Source organism: Cryptomeria japonica, chromosome 10, assembly GCF_030272615.1.
Source record: "Cryptomeria japonica chromosome 10, Sugi_1.0, whole genome shotgun sequence".
Classification (NCBI taxonomy): Eukaryota; Viridiplantae; Streptophyta; class Pinopsida; order Cupressales; family Cupressaceae; genus Cryptomeria; species Cryptomeria japonica.
Window position 1 is genome coordinate 898875695 of NC_081414.1, and position 17881 is coordinate 898893575.

Sequence of the window (17881 nt, forward strand, 5' to 3'; positions counted from 1 at the left end):
TTAGGCAACTTTTGCCGATTTGCCATCATGTTTTTTGGCGACGGCCCAATTTGCCCTCCAGAACTCAAACTTGACCCTCCAGGAACTCCTCCTCCAGGCACTGGTCCTCGTGAAGGTACTCCACCGAGATTTGGTCCGTTGGGTCCCACCAAGTTGCTCTGACTACTAGGGTGTGATAAGCCTGCACCAAACAGATTGCTTCTACTACCGTGACCTTGCTGTTGCCAGTTGTGCTTTCTTCCGCAAGTTTCTTCAATCGTCATCAACGTTCTACTTGTTCTAACCTCAGCGTCCTTGCTGCTGCCTCGTGCGAGTCTTCTTCCTCCCTCGGCACACAGTTTCTATCCTTATTTAGCGCCATGGGCATCAATTCCTTCTTTTGTGGGGTTGAAGGTTCGTCGATGGCTTTCGTCAGGTTCCTCCTCTCGGCGACTCCTTTCTTCAAATTGCTGTAGAATTTGCTATCGACAAGTCTCACAGTAAGTTTCTTCCCGACAAGTTTGGAGAGCAAGGAACGCTTGTGCCAGCAAGTATGGGAGGTTGTTCATCAACCGATTTACGGCAGGACTTACGCCAAGGGCACTCCACACTGCGCTCTCAAGGACGTCCTCGATCGTGGCCTCCCTCCGTAGTATGTTTCGATGGATGCCTAGAGAATGCAAGTGAAATCCCTTGTTAATGCTCCCTCTCCTTCAAACAACTCAGTCGACTCTTCCTCGAGATTGTTGTTGGTTCCCTCACTCACTGGTTGCCCCATTATCGTCGTGCCATGTAGTGGGTTCCCGTCATTCCAAGTTCAATTTGGCAATGGCACCAAATCTTTCCCCCGAGGGATGTGTGTGTGTGTTTCAATAGTGCATAACTGTACATAAATGTAGTAAATATGACAGCATACAGCAATGCAAGTAAACAAAAGAACTCAGATGTATGTATTCATAAATGTCAAATGCCAATACATTCACAACATCACTTTGTTCCACAATAACTTCATGATAACTTCACACTGAAATAGGAAACCAAGTACATATATATAGGTGTCGGTGTAAGTTGTTCGGTGCCAATTGCCAACAACTGTCACGTAACCACCGACCCTTAACACTCGTAACGTTCTAATTACATATGACATAATTACCCGACAACAACTTTGTCAAATTTCAGTAATCAACATTCTCTCGATCTCACTCTCTTTATCTCCCCTAGCCTCGAGACCTCTCTCTCTCTTAGCACTCTTCCTCTATCCCCTTTCTCTATCTCACTCGTCTCTCCCCCACAATATCTAGACCTATCTCACTACATCTCTCTCTCACCCCAAGAGTTGGCCCTCAACCTTGTTTAAGTATTGCCCCCAAACCCCCATCAAGCTATAAGTCTAATCAAGTAATGGGCGCATAATGCACATCAGTCGTTGCAAATCTCTAATTATTCACAATCAAAACCTTGTCAATTAAGACCCTACAAGAGGCATTGCCCCTTGACTCCAAACATCCACCCACCATTCTTATTGTTTATGCAATCATTTCCATGTTTTTTTTTTTTTATTAATTTAAAAGTTTAAACCACTTAGCATGCGATAGTTTCATTTGCAATTGTTATATTTATTCTTGGTTTGCACTTTGCTCCCAAAGTTCCAAAACTCTACCCACCATTGTGGAGTGATAAGGAGTAAGGGAGTTATAAGGAGTAATTTGGGAAAAGAGGAAGTTGTGCTACTGCCGCAAGAGACAAATCCACAAGGGTGTTAATACCTCAGTTGTAATCTGGTTCAAAGCTCCAATCAAAAGCGATTACTTAGCAAAAAAAAAATGTTTATTAGTGTAAACTTTACATAGTATGGCAAAGTTTCATTAACAGTTCTTATACTTAATCCTTACACATCTTTTTATGATTAATTTTTCAAGTACCATATCCCACCATAAAGTTAGAGTTTGTTGTTATCATAAAGCTTGTGTTCATTAACAATCTTAAGTCTAATGATCCTCAAGTTGCAAATCACCATGCAAGACCACCAACTTCTCTTCTCGTCTAGAGGTACACCCATTCCTCTGGATAGAATGGATGAAGTTATATGTGGACCAATTTCTCTTTATAACAAAAGAGCTAGCAACTTATGGAAGAAGGCAAAATACTGAGCATCCTCAACTCAGGTATATCCTTGTCGTGAAGGGGTCCAAAATCCAAAAGGATCAATTTGAGCTAATGTTTAATAAAAATTAGACTACAAGCATTAATAAAGGCAAGTCATTGTGTGCTATGTATAGTTGACTCCCCATTTCAATAGATCTTTCGAAAGGCCTTCATTAATCCTTCTATCACCTCTTCATCATCACAAGGAGGCAACCTACTAGCCTTTAATGCATACCATTTGGGATTCTGAGCTAAGGTTTCCATACGAAGTGGAGTGTTCATAGTATTCTACAATTGCATCACAATGGGCTTTATACGTTGCTCATATAATCCCAAATTTAGATCCCTATAACAAATTACTTGCTTCATTTGCCCAAGTATGTCGTTAAATGTCTCATAAATCTCTCCAAGATGAGGAGAGTTCATATCGACATATCTAATGATATCTACAACAAGTGAGATGAAGAAGCAAACATATCTACAAACAAAAATTTGTCATACCCACCTAAGAAGCAATATAAACCTTATTCTAATCAACAAGAAAATTTGGCTTATTTATAAGACATCACAAATTTTTAGAAGGCAGTGATCATCTAAAACAAAGGGTAACAAGTTTAACTAATGCAGCAATTTAAATAAATATACAATGCAGCCTTAAATAACAGCCAAAACATAGGCCAACTAATATTAGGAATAGAAATAATAATAAAATGGATTTAACTAATGCAGCAATTTAAATAAATATACAATGCAGCCTTAAATAACAGCCAAAACCTAGGCCAACTAATATTAGGAATAGAAATAATAATAAAATGGTTGTTAGAAGGGGGCCAACTAAGCCCAGGAGAATGAATAATTATTGGGAAATTATAAATATCATGCAATGGCCGACTAGACGAAGGAATTAACTAATATTCAAATAATATATTCTTTAAGGCCAACTGGGTACTATTTAGGGCTGTGATCAGTTATAAGAGACATCTCCTTTCAAAGAAAACCCTTAGTAAAGTACCACCCCTATGAGTCACTTAAAGGATATAGGAGGATAGTAGAGCAAACCAATCTATAACAATAGAGCAAACCATCCTAATCCAAGTTTGCCTCATTTCCTCCACCAAACTCACATTAGAATATTATTTGTCAAGGAGGATAGTGCAAAGTTTATGTTCCTCCAAGTAAGTGAACAAGGGACCAACAAAAGCCACATCTTTGAACATTTGTTTGAAGTAAGGAGAATATACTGTATGGGATGGAATGGCTTGGGCTTAAAAAAAGTTGGCAACAGAAGATTTTGGCACATCTCCTTGCATAATAAACACACTTGCAAAAGTCCCCACATTCTCGCTACCACTAGTCTTTCTCTTTCCTCTTGTAAAAGCATCATCAATACCAATACCAAGCATAGAGGGCATGCACAAGTGATTGTGCTGATTGTGTTGGCACTAGCACACCCTTAGACCTTGCTTCCACCTCCATATACAATCTATTAACCTCTACCTACTCATCCTCCTTTGTATCTAGACACACCTTAAACCCATGTCCTATTATGCTGAATGAATGAGAACATACTCGTGTAGCTCCCTCTAAAATTTGATTTGCAATAGTGATGCAACTACACTGCTATCCCTAAATTTTTCTTTCTATTTTTGTCTAGAGTTGTCACAAATTGGAAAAGAATTTTTTTGAAATTAAAAGGGCCCTTTGCACAAGGTTTTAAAATGGTGCAAGGGCACTCATTTTGATTTTGTGGTTGTTCCCCTTCACCCATAGCACTCCCGCACCCTATTAAACTCACAACTAAACTTGTAACTTTCACATTTTGACTTCTTTCTTTCATTTCATGTTCACTACTCTCATTGTTGTTGCTCATGTTTCTTTGTGAAACGATAATGCAAATGCAAACCAAAAATAGGAAGAAAGAAAAGAATATGATACATTTCTTCCTCTAAACTTTGAAAAAAAAATGGAAGAATCATTTACCATTTCCATTTCTCTTGCTACCTCACTCCTCTCTAACCATTAATGCTGATTTTTCCAGCTGCACCTTCTAACCTTGCTCAAAATAATTTTTTGGGTCCACCTTGGTTACAATATTTTTTGGCATCTAAAAATGAGTTGGAATGAGATAGGGAGGCTTCTTTTCTAGGGCGAAGTGTAGAGTGGGGGCCTGCATAAAATAAAAGTTTTAAAAATCTTTTTTAATTCAGACCTTTTCTTTAAATCACTTGTAAAATGATTCCCAACTCATCCCCCCCAATCCATCCCTATTTCAGAAACTTCTAGGGGCAAAAATTAAAAATCAAGGATGGCTAGGGGATGTTCCCAAGCCGTCCACGCATCCCCATGACAAGTACACCTAAAAAGAAGGCCCAAGGAAGATAGGATATTTGGCACTCGTGGTTAACCCAGAATCATGTGCAAGTATTTATAGGCATCTCAGTGTAGGAAAATGATAAATCCATGGGCCCAAAAACCATTTATAAGGGCCCAAATTTGAGGGCTCTCACCCCAAAGCTAAATCAATGCCATTGACCCAACCAATTGTGGTGGGTTGTATTGTTTTTAAGAAGTGTAAAACATGCAATATCTATAATGCATATCCAACATGAAAATATTATATAAAAATGTGGTCAGCAAAACTAGGTAGATCAGCAATGCAATCCATTTTCCTCTAATGGAGTTCCAGGTTAAAATGAATATATTATATATAAATACAGTCACCAAAATTTCCTATAGAGGAGTTTCCAAGTAACAATGGTTTTAAGAAGTTACAATCCATCAAGCCTACAATACTAAAAGTGTCATTTTTTTAATAGAAAATGGTAACACAAATGTCAGGGTGTATATACTCCTTAAAACTTGAGGTATTAAAGATCATTTGTATTTTCAACAATAGCTATGGCATTTTTAAGAATAATATCTATGAATCTTTAAAATTTGGAAATAAATAAATCATATAAACCTTTCTATTGCATAGGTAATTATAGTCTTCTAATACATACGTTTGTTGATTATTTGCAGCACAATTTATACACGAGGATTAACATGTATCAAGTGCCATGTAATGTGGATTCTGCACATAGGATTATAATTCTTCAGAAAAAAAGGGCTTCTAGGAGACAAGTAAAAATGAATTATGGCAGGGATCACAATGCAAGCATTATACTCTCAATTACAAGGGTCCTGAAAGTTGGAGATTGTAAACAACCTACTCTACGTAACCTGCCTTGTAATAGTATCCAATTCTTTCAAAAGAATGAACAGCATTCTTTAAGAAGTGGAAAAGGTTCTAGTACTATCAAACAAAAATAATACCAGGACATTTCTTTGCATATAATCTGATATTACAAGACACCAAAAAAAAATCTATCAATCTCAAAATTTGGTTAATAAAACTCACCTTCTTTGAGTGCACTGCATTGTAAAAATTTGAGATTTCAAACTTTCAACTCGACTAAGCCTGCAGTTTTCAATGACAATTTCCAAAGCCACAATTTATAATAAAAATAAAACCAGAACATCGAAGGCAATTTTTGAGATTAAAATGCAAGCCGTAAAAAGAAATATAAATACACTTGTATAAATAGATACCTGTTTTCAAGGGGTATGTATGGAACCCAATCCATTTTCACCTGTTTCATTGGCACCACAGTCTCCCCTTCCATTTGAACAGACTTAATTCCTATTTTATCAGAGGGTGGAAATGGGGAGGTAACCTGTTCAGAAACATGTAATGCTTATTATAATATGATGCAGAAATACATGATAAATTCAATGGCCAGGGTGCAATACTATCTTTAGACGATGCCCATAAGACCCCAGATGTCAAAATATAATGAGAAAACTAAAAACAAACAGGTTGCACAATCTAGAAATGAGCCATGAAATACCGTTCTCAAGGAAAGCTATTCCAATATGTCAGTTAACAATAGATGAAAAGCTCATACAAAAACAAAACATTTTGAAGTACTCAGTTATTTGGTGAAGAATAATGTCTGAAAATGTTTGCCATGAATTTATTTTAAAGATTAAACTTTTACATAATAAGGACTGCAGATGAGCAACCTGAATAAAAAATTATGTTCGAAACAATCAAGAAAACAAATTAAAATTCAAAATCACATTAGAAGTCTTTCTGGACATTACAAGCAATTATTCTGTGCTCTGATATATTATAGAAGCATGTTAAACTTCAAAATAAACAGGATAAAAGCTATAAGAGGAGTTACCGCTACAACCACTGGAATACAAACAATTTTGCTGCGACCTTCAAAAAAAACAAGCTGAGCTGCATGCAGTTAAACATAAAAGTCAACGTGAAAATATTAAGAATACTTGGAAACACTGCAAATGCCAAGAAAGATACACCACAAGTGACTAGATCTCACTACTTATTGCTTATTTTCTAGCTGCATAACCAGAATAATATAAACAAAAGAAAAAGAAAACACACACAAAAAGTTGTAAGAAGGAAAGCCCCTTACGTTCTGTGCAACCAAAGAGATACACCTTCTTTCCATAAAGCTCTCCATTTTCTTCAAACGCTTTCTGGGCAATACAATAATAAATTCATACCCACCATTAAGTAGCATGTAATACAAAACACACTCATTAGAATTTGCTTACATAAGCACTAATATATGCAATTTAGGATTCAGAATTCATTTCCTGAAGTAGAAATTACATCAAAATCTCTATCTTACGTATCAATTAAGCATTAGCAAATCAAATAATGGCATACATGCAGAACTGCAACAGGAAAATACAAAAACTTTGACTATGCTTTGAGGCAATGTCATACCTCCAAATTTGAGAAATCCCAATTAATCTTATAAACAGAATCAAGCTGATCCCACTGTATGAACAAAAAGTAACAGAATCAGCTTGGATCACCATATGCACCCGGAAAACTGAATAGTATTAATCTCAACACACTGGTGGAACTTCCTAAGTTGCTTCAAAGAGCAATTTATAGATAAATATAAATTTAAAAAATATTTAAACAATTGTAAAAATGAATTAAAGGATAATTTTTGAAACAGATAACCTGGAAAGATATCATTTGAATCCAATTCTGGAGAATGGGAACAATTATATTATGAATATAGCAGACAAAGTAAGCTCACTTTTGGTCCTAAGTCTAATTCAATTTTCCAATCTAGAGATTTCTTAAGACTTGCATCTTTGAACAATTTGAAGATAGATTCAATTTCATAGGAACGGGATAATTTCTACAAAGATAGATTCAATTTCATAGGAACGGGATAATTTCTACAAACCTCTGTGCCAACTGGAAATGCAGCTTGCCATAAATCTTCCTGCAAGAAAAAACATCACCTACCATTTTAGCAAATTTTCAATATGATAAGTCATCCTTTTTTCAAGAATAGGAAGTACCATTACATCTAAGAAACTATTCCATTTCTTTTATGATATCAATAACATATATACATATCACTCATCCCTAAAAATGGCTTCTGAACATTCTATATTAAAACTATCATATCATCCCCTCTGCAACAGCACGATGTCCTTTAACTTTCTCAAGCGAGAAACTTGTATCATAAATACTCACGAATTAGGTTAAGCTCAACAAATTTACTTAAAATTAGCTAATAATGTATGTTTAAGGTAGCAAATATAGTCTATGGGCATATAAATCTAGATATTTCCAAAAAGAATAGCATAATGAGTCATTGTATACAGTATATATTCCATTGCATGATTTCATAAAGGTGTTCCTAATAATGTTCTAGTTTTTTACTAAGAGTCACGAGTCAATAAATGCTAGCATTTGAAACATCAGCATACGATCAGTAATAGGTTAAGCTCACCACATTTGCTTAATATAAGCTCATAATGTATATTTGAGTAAGGTAGCAAATATAGTCTATGGAGATATTAATTTAGATATTTCCAATGAGAACATTGCAATAACTCATGGTATAAGGCATAACATTCAATCATATTGTTTTGAAAGATGATCCTCATTTCAAACGCATTCAATCATATTGTTTTGAAAGATGAACCTCATTTCAAACATTACCTTGTTCTAGTTTTTGATAACTACACTGCCATTGAGTCAAAAAGTGCTAGCTATTGAAACATCAGTGATAAATAGCATATTATTTAAGCCACTGCTGCTAATTAAAATCATAATAGCTAATGCATTAGTTGAACATGATGACAATCCCATAATTTAGCAAAGAGAACAGCCAAATTGAAATTAATAAAATTAAACCATTATAGCTCCTTAAGTAGTTCGTAAGATTTGGTCAATCATATTGCTGAGCCTGAATTTGTTATGCCTCTCCATTTATGTGATTTAGTTCACCTAACGCTTGCACCCTCAAAATACATATTGCATATGATTTGGGCAGTAAACCATGAATTTTTTAGTAGCAACTTCCTCTTGCAGTTCAGTGTACCTGTGTAATTCAGTCAATGGCTCACTATTATACTTCATGCTTCCTGTCTTGTAACACATTTTGTGACCAACAGCACATATGAAGTCAATGAAAAGTGGAATTGGTCGTTCCAACATTTTGTGTGGTTTTGTTCATACTTCACATTTCTAATGTTTAATTGTATACAAATGAGCAGCAAATCATCCATTACATCGTAGCAACTTCTTCTTGTGATTCAGTGTAATTGTGTATTCTTTCAGTGGCTAACTATTCTACTTCAGAATTAGTTCATTTCCTGCCTTGTGACACATTTTGTGACCATCAAGTCAAGAGGAAGTGGAATCAGTTGTTTTAGTATCACACAGCTGACGAGCTTCAAATTTGAATTGAGTTTGCTTATGTATGAAGCTGGTTCACAGACTTGCTTTTAACACAAGAAAGGCACCAAAGCCAAAAATTTGCTCGGATTTATTAATTGTTATGCAATAAAATATATCAGCACCTAAGAAGTGATGATCCCTATGAACAATTGCTTTCACTTTTCCAAATGGTCAATTTATTTGAAATCGGCAATAGCAAACTTAAGAACTTCAAATAACTAATTATCTTAGACTTGCAAAAATTTATTTAAGTTGCACTCAATTTCATTCTTTGTTAAAAAGTCTTGATCCCAAAACTTTTTGCAAGAAAAGCTCTTTACACAGACCTGGGGAGTGGTGGGACAGGCAGGGGACAGAGTGAAACAAGGACAGGTCTTGAGGACAAGGGGACGAAGAGCCTTGATTTGATCACAGTAGCGAGAAAGCAGTGCAAATATATATAGTACTTAAAAAAATAGTTATTAAAAATATAAAATGAATAACATATGAAACTTTTAAATACTCAAACATATCGTATTGAACAATGAAAATAACAAGTATCAATATATTTACATTATAGTCCCAAAGCATACACCAGAGTCCTCATCACTCTATTTGTTAGAATCTCAAGCTCCTCCAAACCAATACCAACCAACAGTATTTGTGCTACCATCTTCATCAGCCTATGTTGACTTCTTTGGCTCTATATCCCATTGGGCTACTAGGTTCTCCCTATGTGTAAGCATGTTGCAATCTATGAGACTATACAATTTCAAGCTTCTCTAACCTCCTAGAGGTAAGTTGGTTCCTCTTCACAAAATGGATGAAACAATAAGTAGACCAATTCCTCTCAACAACAAAAGAATTGGAAACTTGAGACAATAGACAGATGGCTAGTGTGGTTGTCAAAGAATTAGGCCCATGCATTGTCCACCATAGATTTGGATCCTCCTATGCCATAGTCGCCCTGTCCATTTTGGCATCTTCTAAATATCCCCTAGGAGTTGCAAATTTTGTCCACTCCGTACAAATGATGTTGGCCTATGTAGAATCATACATTTTTTGAATGGCCTCTGTGAACCCTACCTTCACTTCAACATCCTATATAGAGTTAACTTTGTCATGCCTTTGCACATACCACTTCAGGTTTAATGCATAGAAAAGCCATGTACACAGAAAAGTTGAGCTTCTTCCATGAATGATGAATGATAGGCTAAATATGTTCATTGTAGAACAAATATGTAGGGTCTTTCTATTGTACAATGGGCGATCATATCGCCAATGCACTCATACACCTCTCCAAGGCTAGGTGCATTTGCATCCCCAAATCTAATATGTTTGAAGACTAAAGTAATGATGGCAACATTGTATGTTGCATCAGCCCAAAAAGTTTCAATCTTCACCACCTCCTTCACCCTCCCCGCTTTGATTTAGAATTGGGCCACCACTTGCACTCTATTGTCATAACCATTAGTTGCAATGCCTCTTGCAACTCAAGCCTCCTTTCCATGAGAATGAAGTATGATGCATATCTAGTCTCTATAGGTTTCAAAAAAACTCCTTCTTAGAGAAGGTTCTAAAGAGTGCATGTGAAGTGTAGTGGTCGAAAACAAACATATGCACATCTCTAGCATCATTAACAATTTTGCCCATGTCATAGGTCTCAAAAACTCCTCCTTAGAGAAGGTTCTAAAAAGTGCATTCAAAGTATAGTGGTTGCAAACAAACATCTACACATCTCTAGCATCATTAACAATTTTGCCCCATGTCCTTGAGTGCATTATTCATAACAAGCAAACAACAAGGAATTCATATATAACTATAAGTTGCCTCAATCAATTTCTCTACAACTTTACACACATGTTAAATTTGACACTACTTGCACCACATTCTATAGCCCAACCTCCCAATAGCAGCAGACCTAAAAATCAACATCCTTGCGATGCTTTGAACAATTATTAGCCCTAAGAAAGTAAGGACCCTTTGTAAATGCGATCATAATTTGGAGGAGAGGGTGATGGCTAATATCCATCCACCCATCCACGAATATAGCATCATCTAGTGACCTAGGTAGTCTTCATTTTCTCAATTAGAATATCAATCTTAAAATAGTTCTTATCCAAGATTGTTGTCCTCAATTTTGTCTCCCCTAGTGGCACATGTGATGGTCATGCTCTCATTATTTTTGCCACATCCTCCTTACAATAACAAGAGTGAACCACATGGAATGGAATGACATTGGCAAAGAAAAATTTGCCAATGGCATCATTCACCTCATCCCTACACTTTACACTAAATAATTTCACCACCATGTTTAGAACATCACTAGTAGTCATTCTACATTTCCCCTTGGCCTTGATTGTCCTTGAACTAGATGGAAAAGTAAAAATAGAATGAACTAAAAACTCACACTTTTTGTGCAATCCTAATAGTAGTAGTAGTACCTCTCAATGGTATAGTAGTTATAAGTGTTCGGTCATCACCACAACTCCACAATCTATTTATTTCAATTCTTTCTTCAACTAACAATTCCTTAGATACTTCAACACTTTTTCTTGGGACATGAAGAAAGTGTGCACTGACTCTTATAATGTTGCCTTGAAAATCAAGTGAAAGAAAATGAGATCTCCATAACCTAGTGCCCCCCATTGCCCCGAGTTTTTCTTGCAATCTAGTTGCCTCACCACCCCTCCACATCATACATAAAGTCTCACATTCAATCCCCATTGGCACTTGTTGAACCTCTTCATCATTCATACTATGAAAAATAGCACTCATAATGACACTACAATAAACAAAATTAATCATTATCATACATGTCATAATGTCATTAAATTATACACAAGCTCAAGACACAACGATTTTGTTTTTGTTTTTCTTGCTTACAATCGCATAAAGCACAGATGCGATTGCCCCTTTAGTTTTTCTAACTTCAAATTGCAACCTTTCATCAAACAAGGATGGGTATACAAAAATATGCAACCTTTCATCAAACAAGGATCCACTTTAGTTTTTCTAACTTCAAATTGCACAAAACATAGAAGCAAAAGATATACAAAAGATAAAATCCTAATTTGACATTAATTTTACGTTTTAATCAAATATTTATGCAAATTTGCAATCAAAATAAAACTGATAATTTAATAAATAATTTAAACTCCTACGTAGACCTGTTATAGAATTATAAAATTATTAAATTAAACTCTAAACTAAACCCCTAATCAATTACTAAATTACAAAACTAAAAACAAAACCAAAAAAAAACATTAAAAACTAATATAAAAGCTTTACCTTGAGGCTTTAACAATGTGTTGATTCAACGGTTAATTGATGAAGGAGTCACACTTGCTCTTGCTCTTACTCTCAATCTTCCTAATGGTATCACTCCAACCAATAAAGACTTGGCAAATGTTCTCACTCTTCTAGCTGCTTTCACTTTTCCTATCCCAATGCTCTAAATATTAAAAGTTGTTGAAACTTGGGAATGATTTGGAGAGTCCTAGATGTCCATTTATAACTTTTTGTCTAAGTTACCGATTCCGGTTCGGATTCGGATATGGATTTGCGGATTCGGCAAATTTTATTTTTTTTGGGTACGGGTATAGGTTCGTCCGTATATATATATATATATATATATATACAAAATTATATATATCAAACTTCAAACATCAAAATTATATATGTTCACAGTTCAAACATACAAATATGAAACATACAATGTAACTTTCCCATACAATGATACATAAATGATAACAGATAAATCATAAATCATAAATCCATAATTGTCAATGCCAATAAATGATAACAGATATATCGTAAATCATAAATGTAATATCATATTCATAATTTGCAAAAAAGATAACATTCAAGTTTCAAGTTTCAACTGATTCAAGTTTCAAAATGTTAAAATAAGATTAAAAAATTTGTTTTTAATTGTTTTTCTTTGTTTTCTAACCTATGGGCCCCGTTTTTTGGAACCCACGGGCTTGGGTTTACCCGGATCCTCCCTAGTTCGACCTAAGTCCCACCCGGGTCCCCGCCTAGGCAAGACCCGAGTGGGACACAGGTTGAACCAGGCTCGGACCAAGACCGGGCATGAACCAAGACCATGACCCGGCCATTTTTGGCAAGAACCGGTAACTAAGCTTTTTGTGATTGCTAAGGTATGTGTGGGGCCCATATACCATTAAGGTTAGAGGTTACATGCACGAAGATAACAAAAAAACTGAAGTTTTTTAAGAAAAGAGCTTTTTGGTTGAGTTGACATGGGGGATGCCCAAGCATCTCAAGTGCAATCAAGGGACAAGAGGAAGTCCTCTGAGGATCTTAGGGTATTCTAACATCTCTATAGCATTTCCAAAATAGGGGCATCCTAAGGACATCACATCCCCGAATGCATTGTGGCAATGATAGAACATGGGGAAGTTTTCCCCAAGTCCTCACATCTCAAGGACATCCCATCCCAAATATGTCTTCTTTTTTTTAATGTCCCCTACAACATTAAGTAAAGAATAAGCTACACTTCAACGTGATGCCTTTAGAAACACTATGACTTCTTAATCAACCTTGTCAATCCATGCCTTATAAACAAGGCAAAACCGTAAATATTATTAATCTACTTTACACAAGATAAACCTCATGGTTTGAGGCAAATCTACAAATAAATTTGCATTCCACCATCCACTACGAAGGCTCACTCATCCCAATCTGCATTTCACTAGAACATGCACTCTAATTTTTGTTCCATAATGTTGACATCCACCTTCAAGGTGAATGAACTCATTGAAAGATCAATGAAAGTTGTGATCAGCATAACTGCAAAAAAAATCTGCTAATAAAATCCTCCGTTCCAACTAATAGAGAAATGCCAAAGATGACATGTATTAACAAAATCGATTTTAAGGTAAACCGAAATGGAACCATTAACACCATTTCTTTATATTGCTAGAAGATAAGAGAAGTGAAACTCGTTGCAACCTTAAATCAAATCAGATCAAAAGAAATTTCTACCAATCAAAGGAACAAATTCAACATATATTGATACTACTAAAGTTCAATGTTTTCAAATGCATTTATCAAGATATGACCAAAAGACAAAGGGGAGACAAGGTATCCCCAGTTGACGATAACTGCCCAATCTTTCAAAATAACCAAAAACTCTAGTTCATATTTAATAAAGAAACAAGATTAGTTTTTAAAATGCTGAAAATTCCCGAGAGTAATCCCAGGCCGTCAGAAACACACCCTGAAAACAGATATATGCCACAGTTATGCCACACAAAACATCAAAAAGCTAATTTGATCACTTAAAAGTGCTTAAAAGTGGCTAGAGAATGCCTATTTAGGGATCGGTTTACCATGCAGCAGTCCCAACTAAGGTTAAATAGAATTACAAGAATTTCCCTCCTGCTTAATAAATTTCTTACAAATACTTTCCGTACGATTGTAGGTCCCCATTTCTATTATCATTTAAGATTTATATTTCTGATTAGATAATTTTCTGGCCTGGTGGAAACATTTACAGCATAAAAACAATTCAATAATAGAATGCACTACTATATATGTTTTGGTTATTCTGAGAACTCCTACCTGCTAGGACAATCAAAAGAAAATAAACCAACTATCGAATTAACCACCCAGGAAGTTTGCAAAAACAAAAAGGCCTTATCCCACAATTTTTAATATCCTATTCTAACAGAGCTATCTAAATGGTGCATCACGTTGCGAGATGATTTTTCTTTACCTATTTGACAATTTAAAACCATTACTACTACAACTCTGAATTGACCCAGGAGCAAAAGTGGGAATAAGTTGCAAAAGCTGAGAAAATTGTTATTAGAACCTATCTTTCAAATGTTTATTTAACTTTCTTTAAAGAGGCACATATTCATTACAAAACCAAGCATATTTGAAACACCATAGGATACACATTAGTGAACTGTCAAACAAAACTGGATTTCATAAACCTCAGAGAACAGGCATCCAGTTTCTCAGGCAATTAGACTCTCTAAATGGTTGCAACTCTTCTTTAAAATAACCTGGATTGTAGGCAGAACTGTATCATACCAGTATTATAGACAGAACTAGCTCATACAAATATTAGACTGGCCCAAATGACATCAAGATCATACTATCACTTGCTGGGTGGTTGTTAGCCTTCAGAATATGACCCAAATTAGATGCATACCAACTCAGACCCACCTAAATCCCAAGCCTTAATTTCCTCACTCATGAATCACTCACCAATATAACTTTCCCTCCTGGGTGGACAAAAAACAGTATTTCTCATTGCACTTGTTGGCATTCATTCATGCAATTGCAAAATTCTCCATCTTAGTCCCAAATTACACAGAGCTTTCAATCACTACAAACTATCTTTGCAAATGGATAAGTTATTGTCATTGATAAATGCACTCACTGTCAGAGCAAAAAAGTAGGGCACACCTGTATTGAAGGCATAACTAGTTCATACCAGTACTGTAGACAGAACTAGCTCATACCAATAGTAGACTGGCCCAAATGACATCAAGCTCAGTACAGCCACTTACCAGATGGCTGTTACCCTTCAGAATATAACCCAAATTAAATGCAGAACTAACTCAGACCCACATAAATCCTAGGCCTTAATTTTCTCACTCGTCAATCTCCCACAACTATAATTTTTCCTCCTTACCTAACAAACAGTATCTATCTCTGCACTTGTTGGCATTCATTCATGCAAACTCCTCAATCTAGTCCCAAATTGCACAAAGCCTTAAATCATTACGAAGTATCTCAGCAAATGGATAAGGTATTGCCATTGATAAATGCACTCACTGTCAGATCAATGAGTATGGCACACCTTCTGCACTGAAAACCCAACCCTTTAACTACAGACATATAACCATATGATCAACTAAGGGCTGAAAACAACATGCAACCATTTTTTATACTTCAAAATATGCATGTTAAACCTTCTGCATTAACCCAGGCCTAAATTTGAATATAATAAGCCCATAACCAAAATGGGGGCAAAACTTTTTGTTGCTTTAAGCATTTTAACAAATGGATAACTGTTGAGATTGAATAATGAGAACTTAATGTTAGAGCCACAAACAATCTATATCTTCTGCTGCTGCATTGTTCAAACTTTGATCTACTCTTCAACTACTAACATAAAATATAGGAAAACAGGGTAATTGATTTAAATATCATGAAATACCCACTAAACCTTGTGATTATAAATTCGGGCCTTAATATAAAATCAAAAAGCCCTCAGCGAGCTAACTAGCTTTCCATGCTCAAAACATCTTAGCAAATGGCTCTAATACTGTCTTTAATACATGAACTCACAATCAGATCCACGAGATTTTTTACTGCACTGTTAAAGCAACTCCTATACAACCAGCATGTAATAAGGCCCAAAACCGAACAGAAAAACAACAATTTTTACATTCCATGAAATATACATGCAAATCCCAAGCATTGTTACCAGAAGCATGAAGCAATGGATCCTAGCAAATGAATCAGTTATTATCATTGAATCATGCAAATTCCTAGCCACAAGCAAGGCAGACATTATGCTCCACTGTTAAACCACCACTTTATTTTCAGCTGCACTATTAAAGCAACTCCTTTACAACCAGCATGTACTTACAAGAACGTGTGGACCAAAATCAAACAGAACAACAACAATTTTATATTCCACGAAATATGCACACACAAATTCCAAGCATTGTTGCCAAGGCCATGAATCAATGGGTCTTAGTAAATGAATCAGTTATTGTTATTGATTCATGCAAATTTATCGCCACGAGCAGGACAGACATTCTGCTTCACTGTCAAACCAACTCTTTAACCACGGAAACACTTCCGACAGACAAATCTTTGCACATGCACAAGAGGACACACAGTCAGATGAAACCCAGCTCGGCTATGGACCTGGAAAGTATTAATAAATGTAATCTAAGAAAACAAGTTAAATGAAATGGCCAGATTTGCACAAAGATCGGTGGACTGCAAACAAGATGGGTAGATTGAAAAAACCAGTGGAAATGGGTCAACTAAAAAAGATGTAAATAGGTCGATTGAAGAAATAAAAAACAGGAAATATATAAATTGAAAAAAAAGGGAGGAAAAGAGAAAGAGAATGGAGACGGAAGGAAATATGAGTAGTTTGGAGGTAGAGGATGGAAATGGGTGAATTAAAAAACAAAATGAGCATATTAAAGTGGAATAAATGAAAAACGTGAGTAAATAGAAATGGTTATACGATGCTGAAACAAATTACCAGGCTCCGATGATCTGGAAAAATTTCAGGTTCAGGCTGAGATTGCTGCTGCTTAGTAGTTGCAGTAGACTTGACCCTTTTACCTCTGCCAGACGCTTTCATAGATCTTTCTCTGGTCGTCAAGTCCTTGTGTGATGATCCATTCGCCTCCTTTCTACCATTTCTTCCTTTAGGAGGACTCATCTTTCAAAATTAAAACTGCAAACTCCTACAGTTGAACTAATCAACAAAAAAAAATTCCGCGGACAGAGCTGTTTACAAGAATTTGTAGAGTTGGAATAGATTTGGGAACGAGGAAGGGAGACCTCAGCGTGGAGGCAACGCGCTCGTTTGAATGAAAAGCGACAAATTTAAACCATTAAATACTATCCAAATCGAAATACAAAATAGCAATAATTTTTTTTTTGTTTTAAAAAAAAAACAAAAAAGAATCCATTGTTTTAAAAATCACCTAGTACCTAGACCGCGTGCTAAATAAAACACATGATGCATGTAGAGTTTTAGCCGTTGGAGAAGTCCGTAAAGGTTTATGGCGGTGGAAAAAGCAAAAACAAAATTTTAATTTTAATTGAATTTCAGAATTATTTTGGATTTTTGTTTTCTTTGTTTTTTTTTTTTGGTTTATGAGGATTTTTGTTTTTAGTTTTTTTTCATAGGATTAGGATTGATAGGAGGATATTTATGATTCTAAAATGAATATTATTTAGGTTTCATATTTGGTG

At 35.6% G+C, this 17881-nt stretch overlaps 1 protein-coding gene across 1 annotated transcript in view; it reads right to left on the minus strand.

Moving 5' to 3' along the window:
- The window catches only part of LOC131046291 (protein HEAT INTOLERANT 4), a 61494-nt gene extending 43993 nt beyond the window's left edge, over nucleotides 1–17501 (minus strand). Inside the window, exons 1-7 of the mRNA XM_057979994.2 lie at nucleotides 17160–17501; nucleotides 7404–7442; nucleotides 6926–6979; nucleotides 6609–6672; nucleotides 6354–6412; nucleotides 5716–5840; nucleotides 5525–5584 (exon numbers count right to left, since the gene is read on the minus strand). Of these exons, the coding sequence (XP_057835977.1) occupies nucleotides 5525–5584; nucleotides 5716–5840; nucleotides 6354–6412; nucleotides 6609–6672; nucleotides 6926–6979; nucleotides 7404–7442; nucleotides 17160–17342 (584 nt within the window). The 5' untranslated portion in view covers nucleotides 17343–17501. The remainder of the gene's footprint in view (nucleotides 1–5524; nucleotides 5585–5715; nucleotides 5841–6353; nucleotides 6413–6608; nucleotides 6673–6925; nucleotides 6980–7403; nucleotides 7443–17159) is intronic.
- Between the last annotated feature and the right edge of the window lie 380 nt (nucleotides 17502–17881).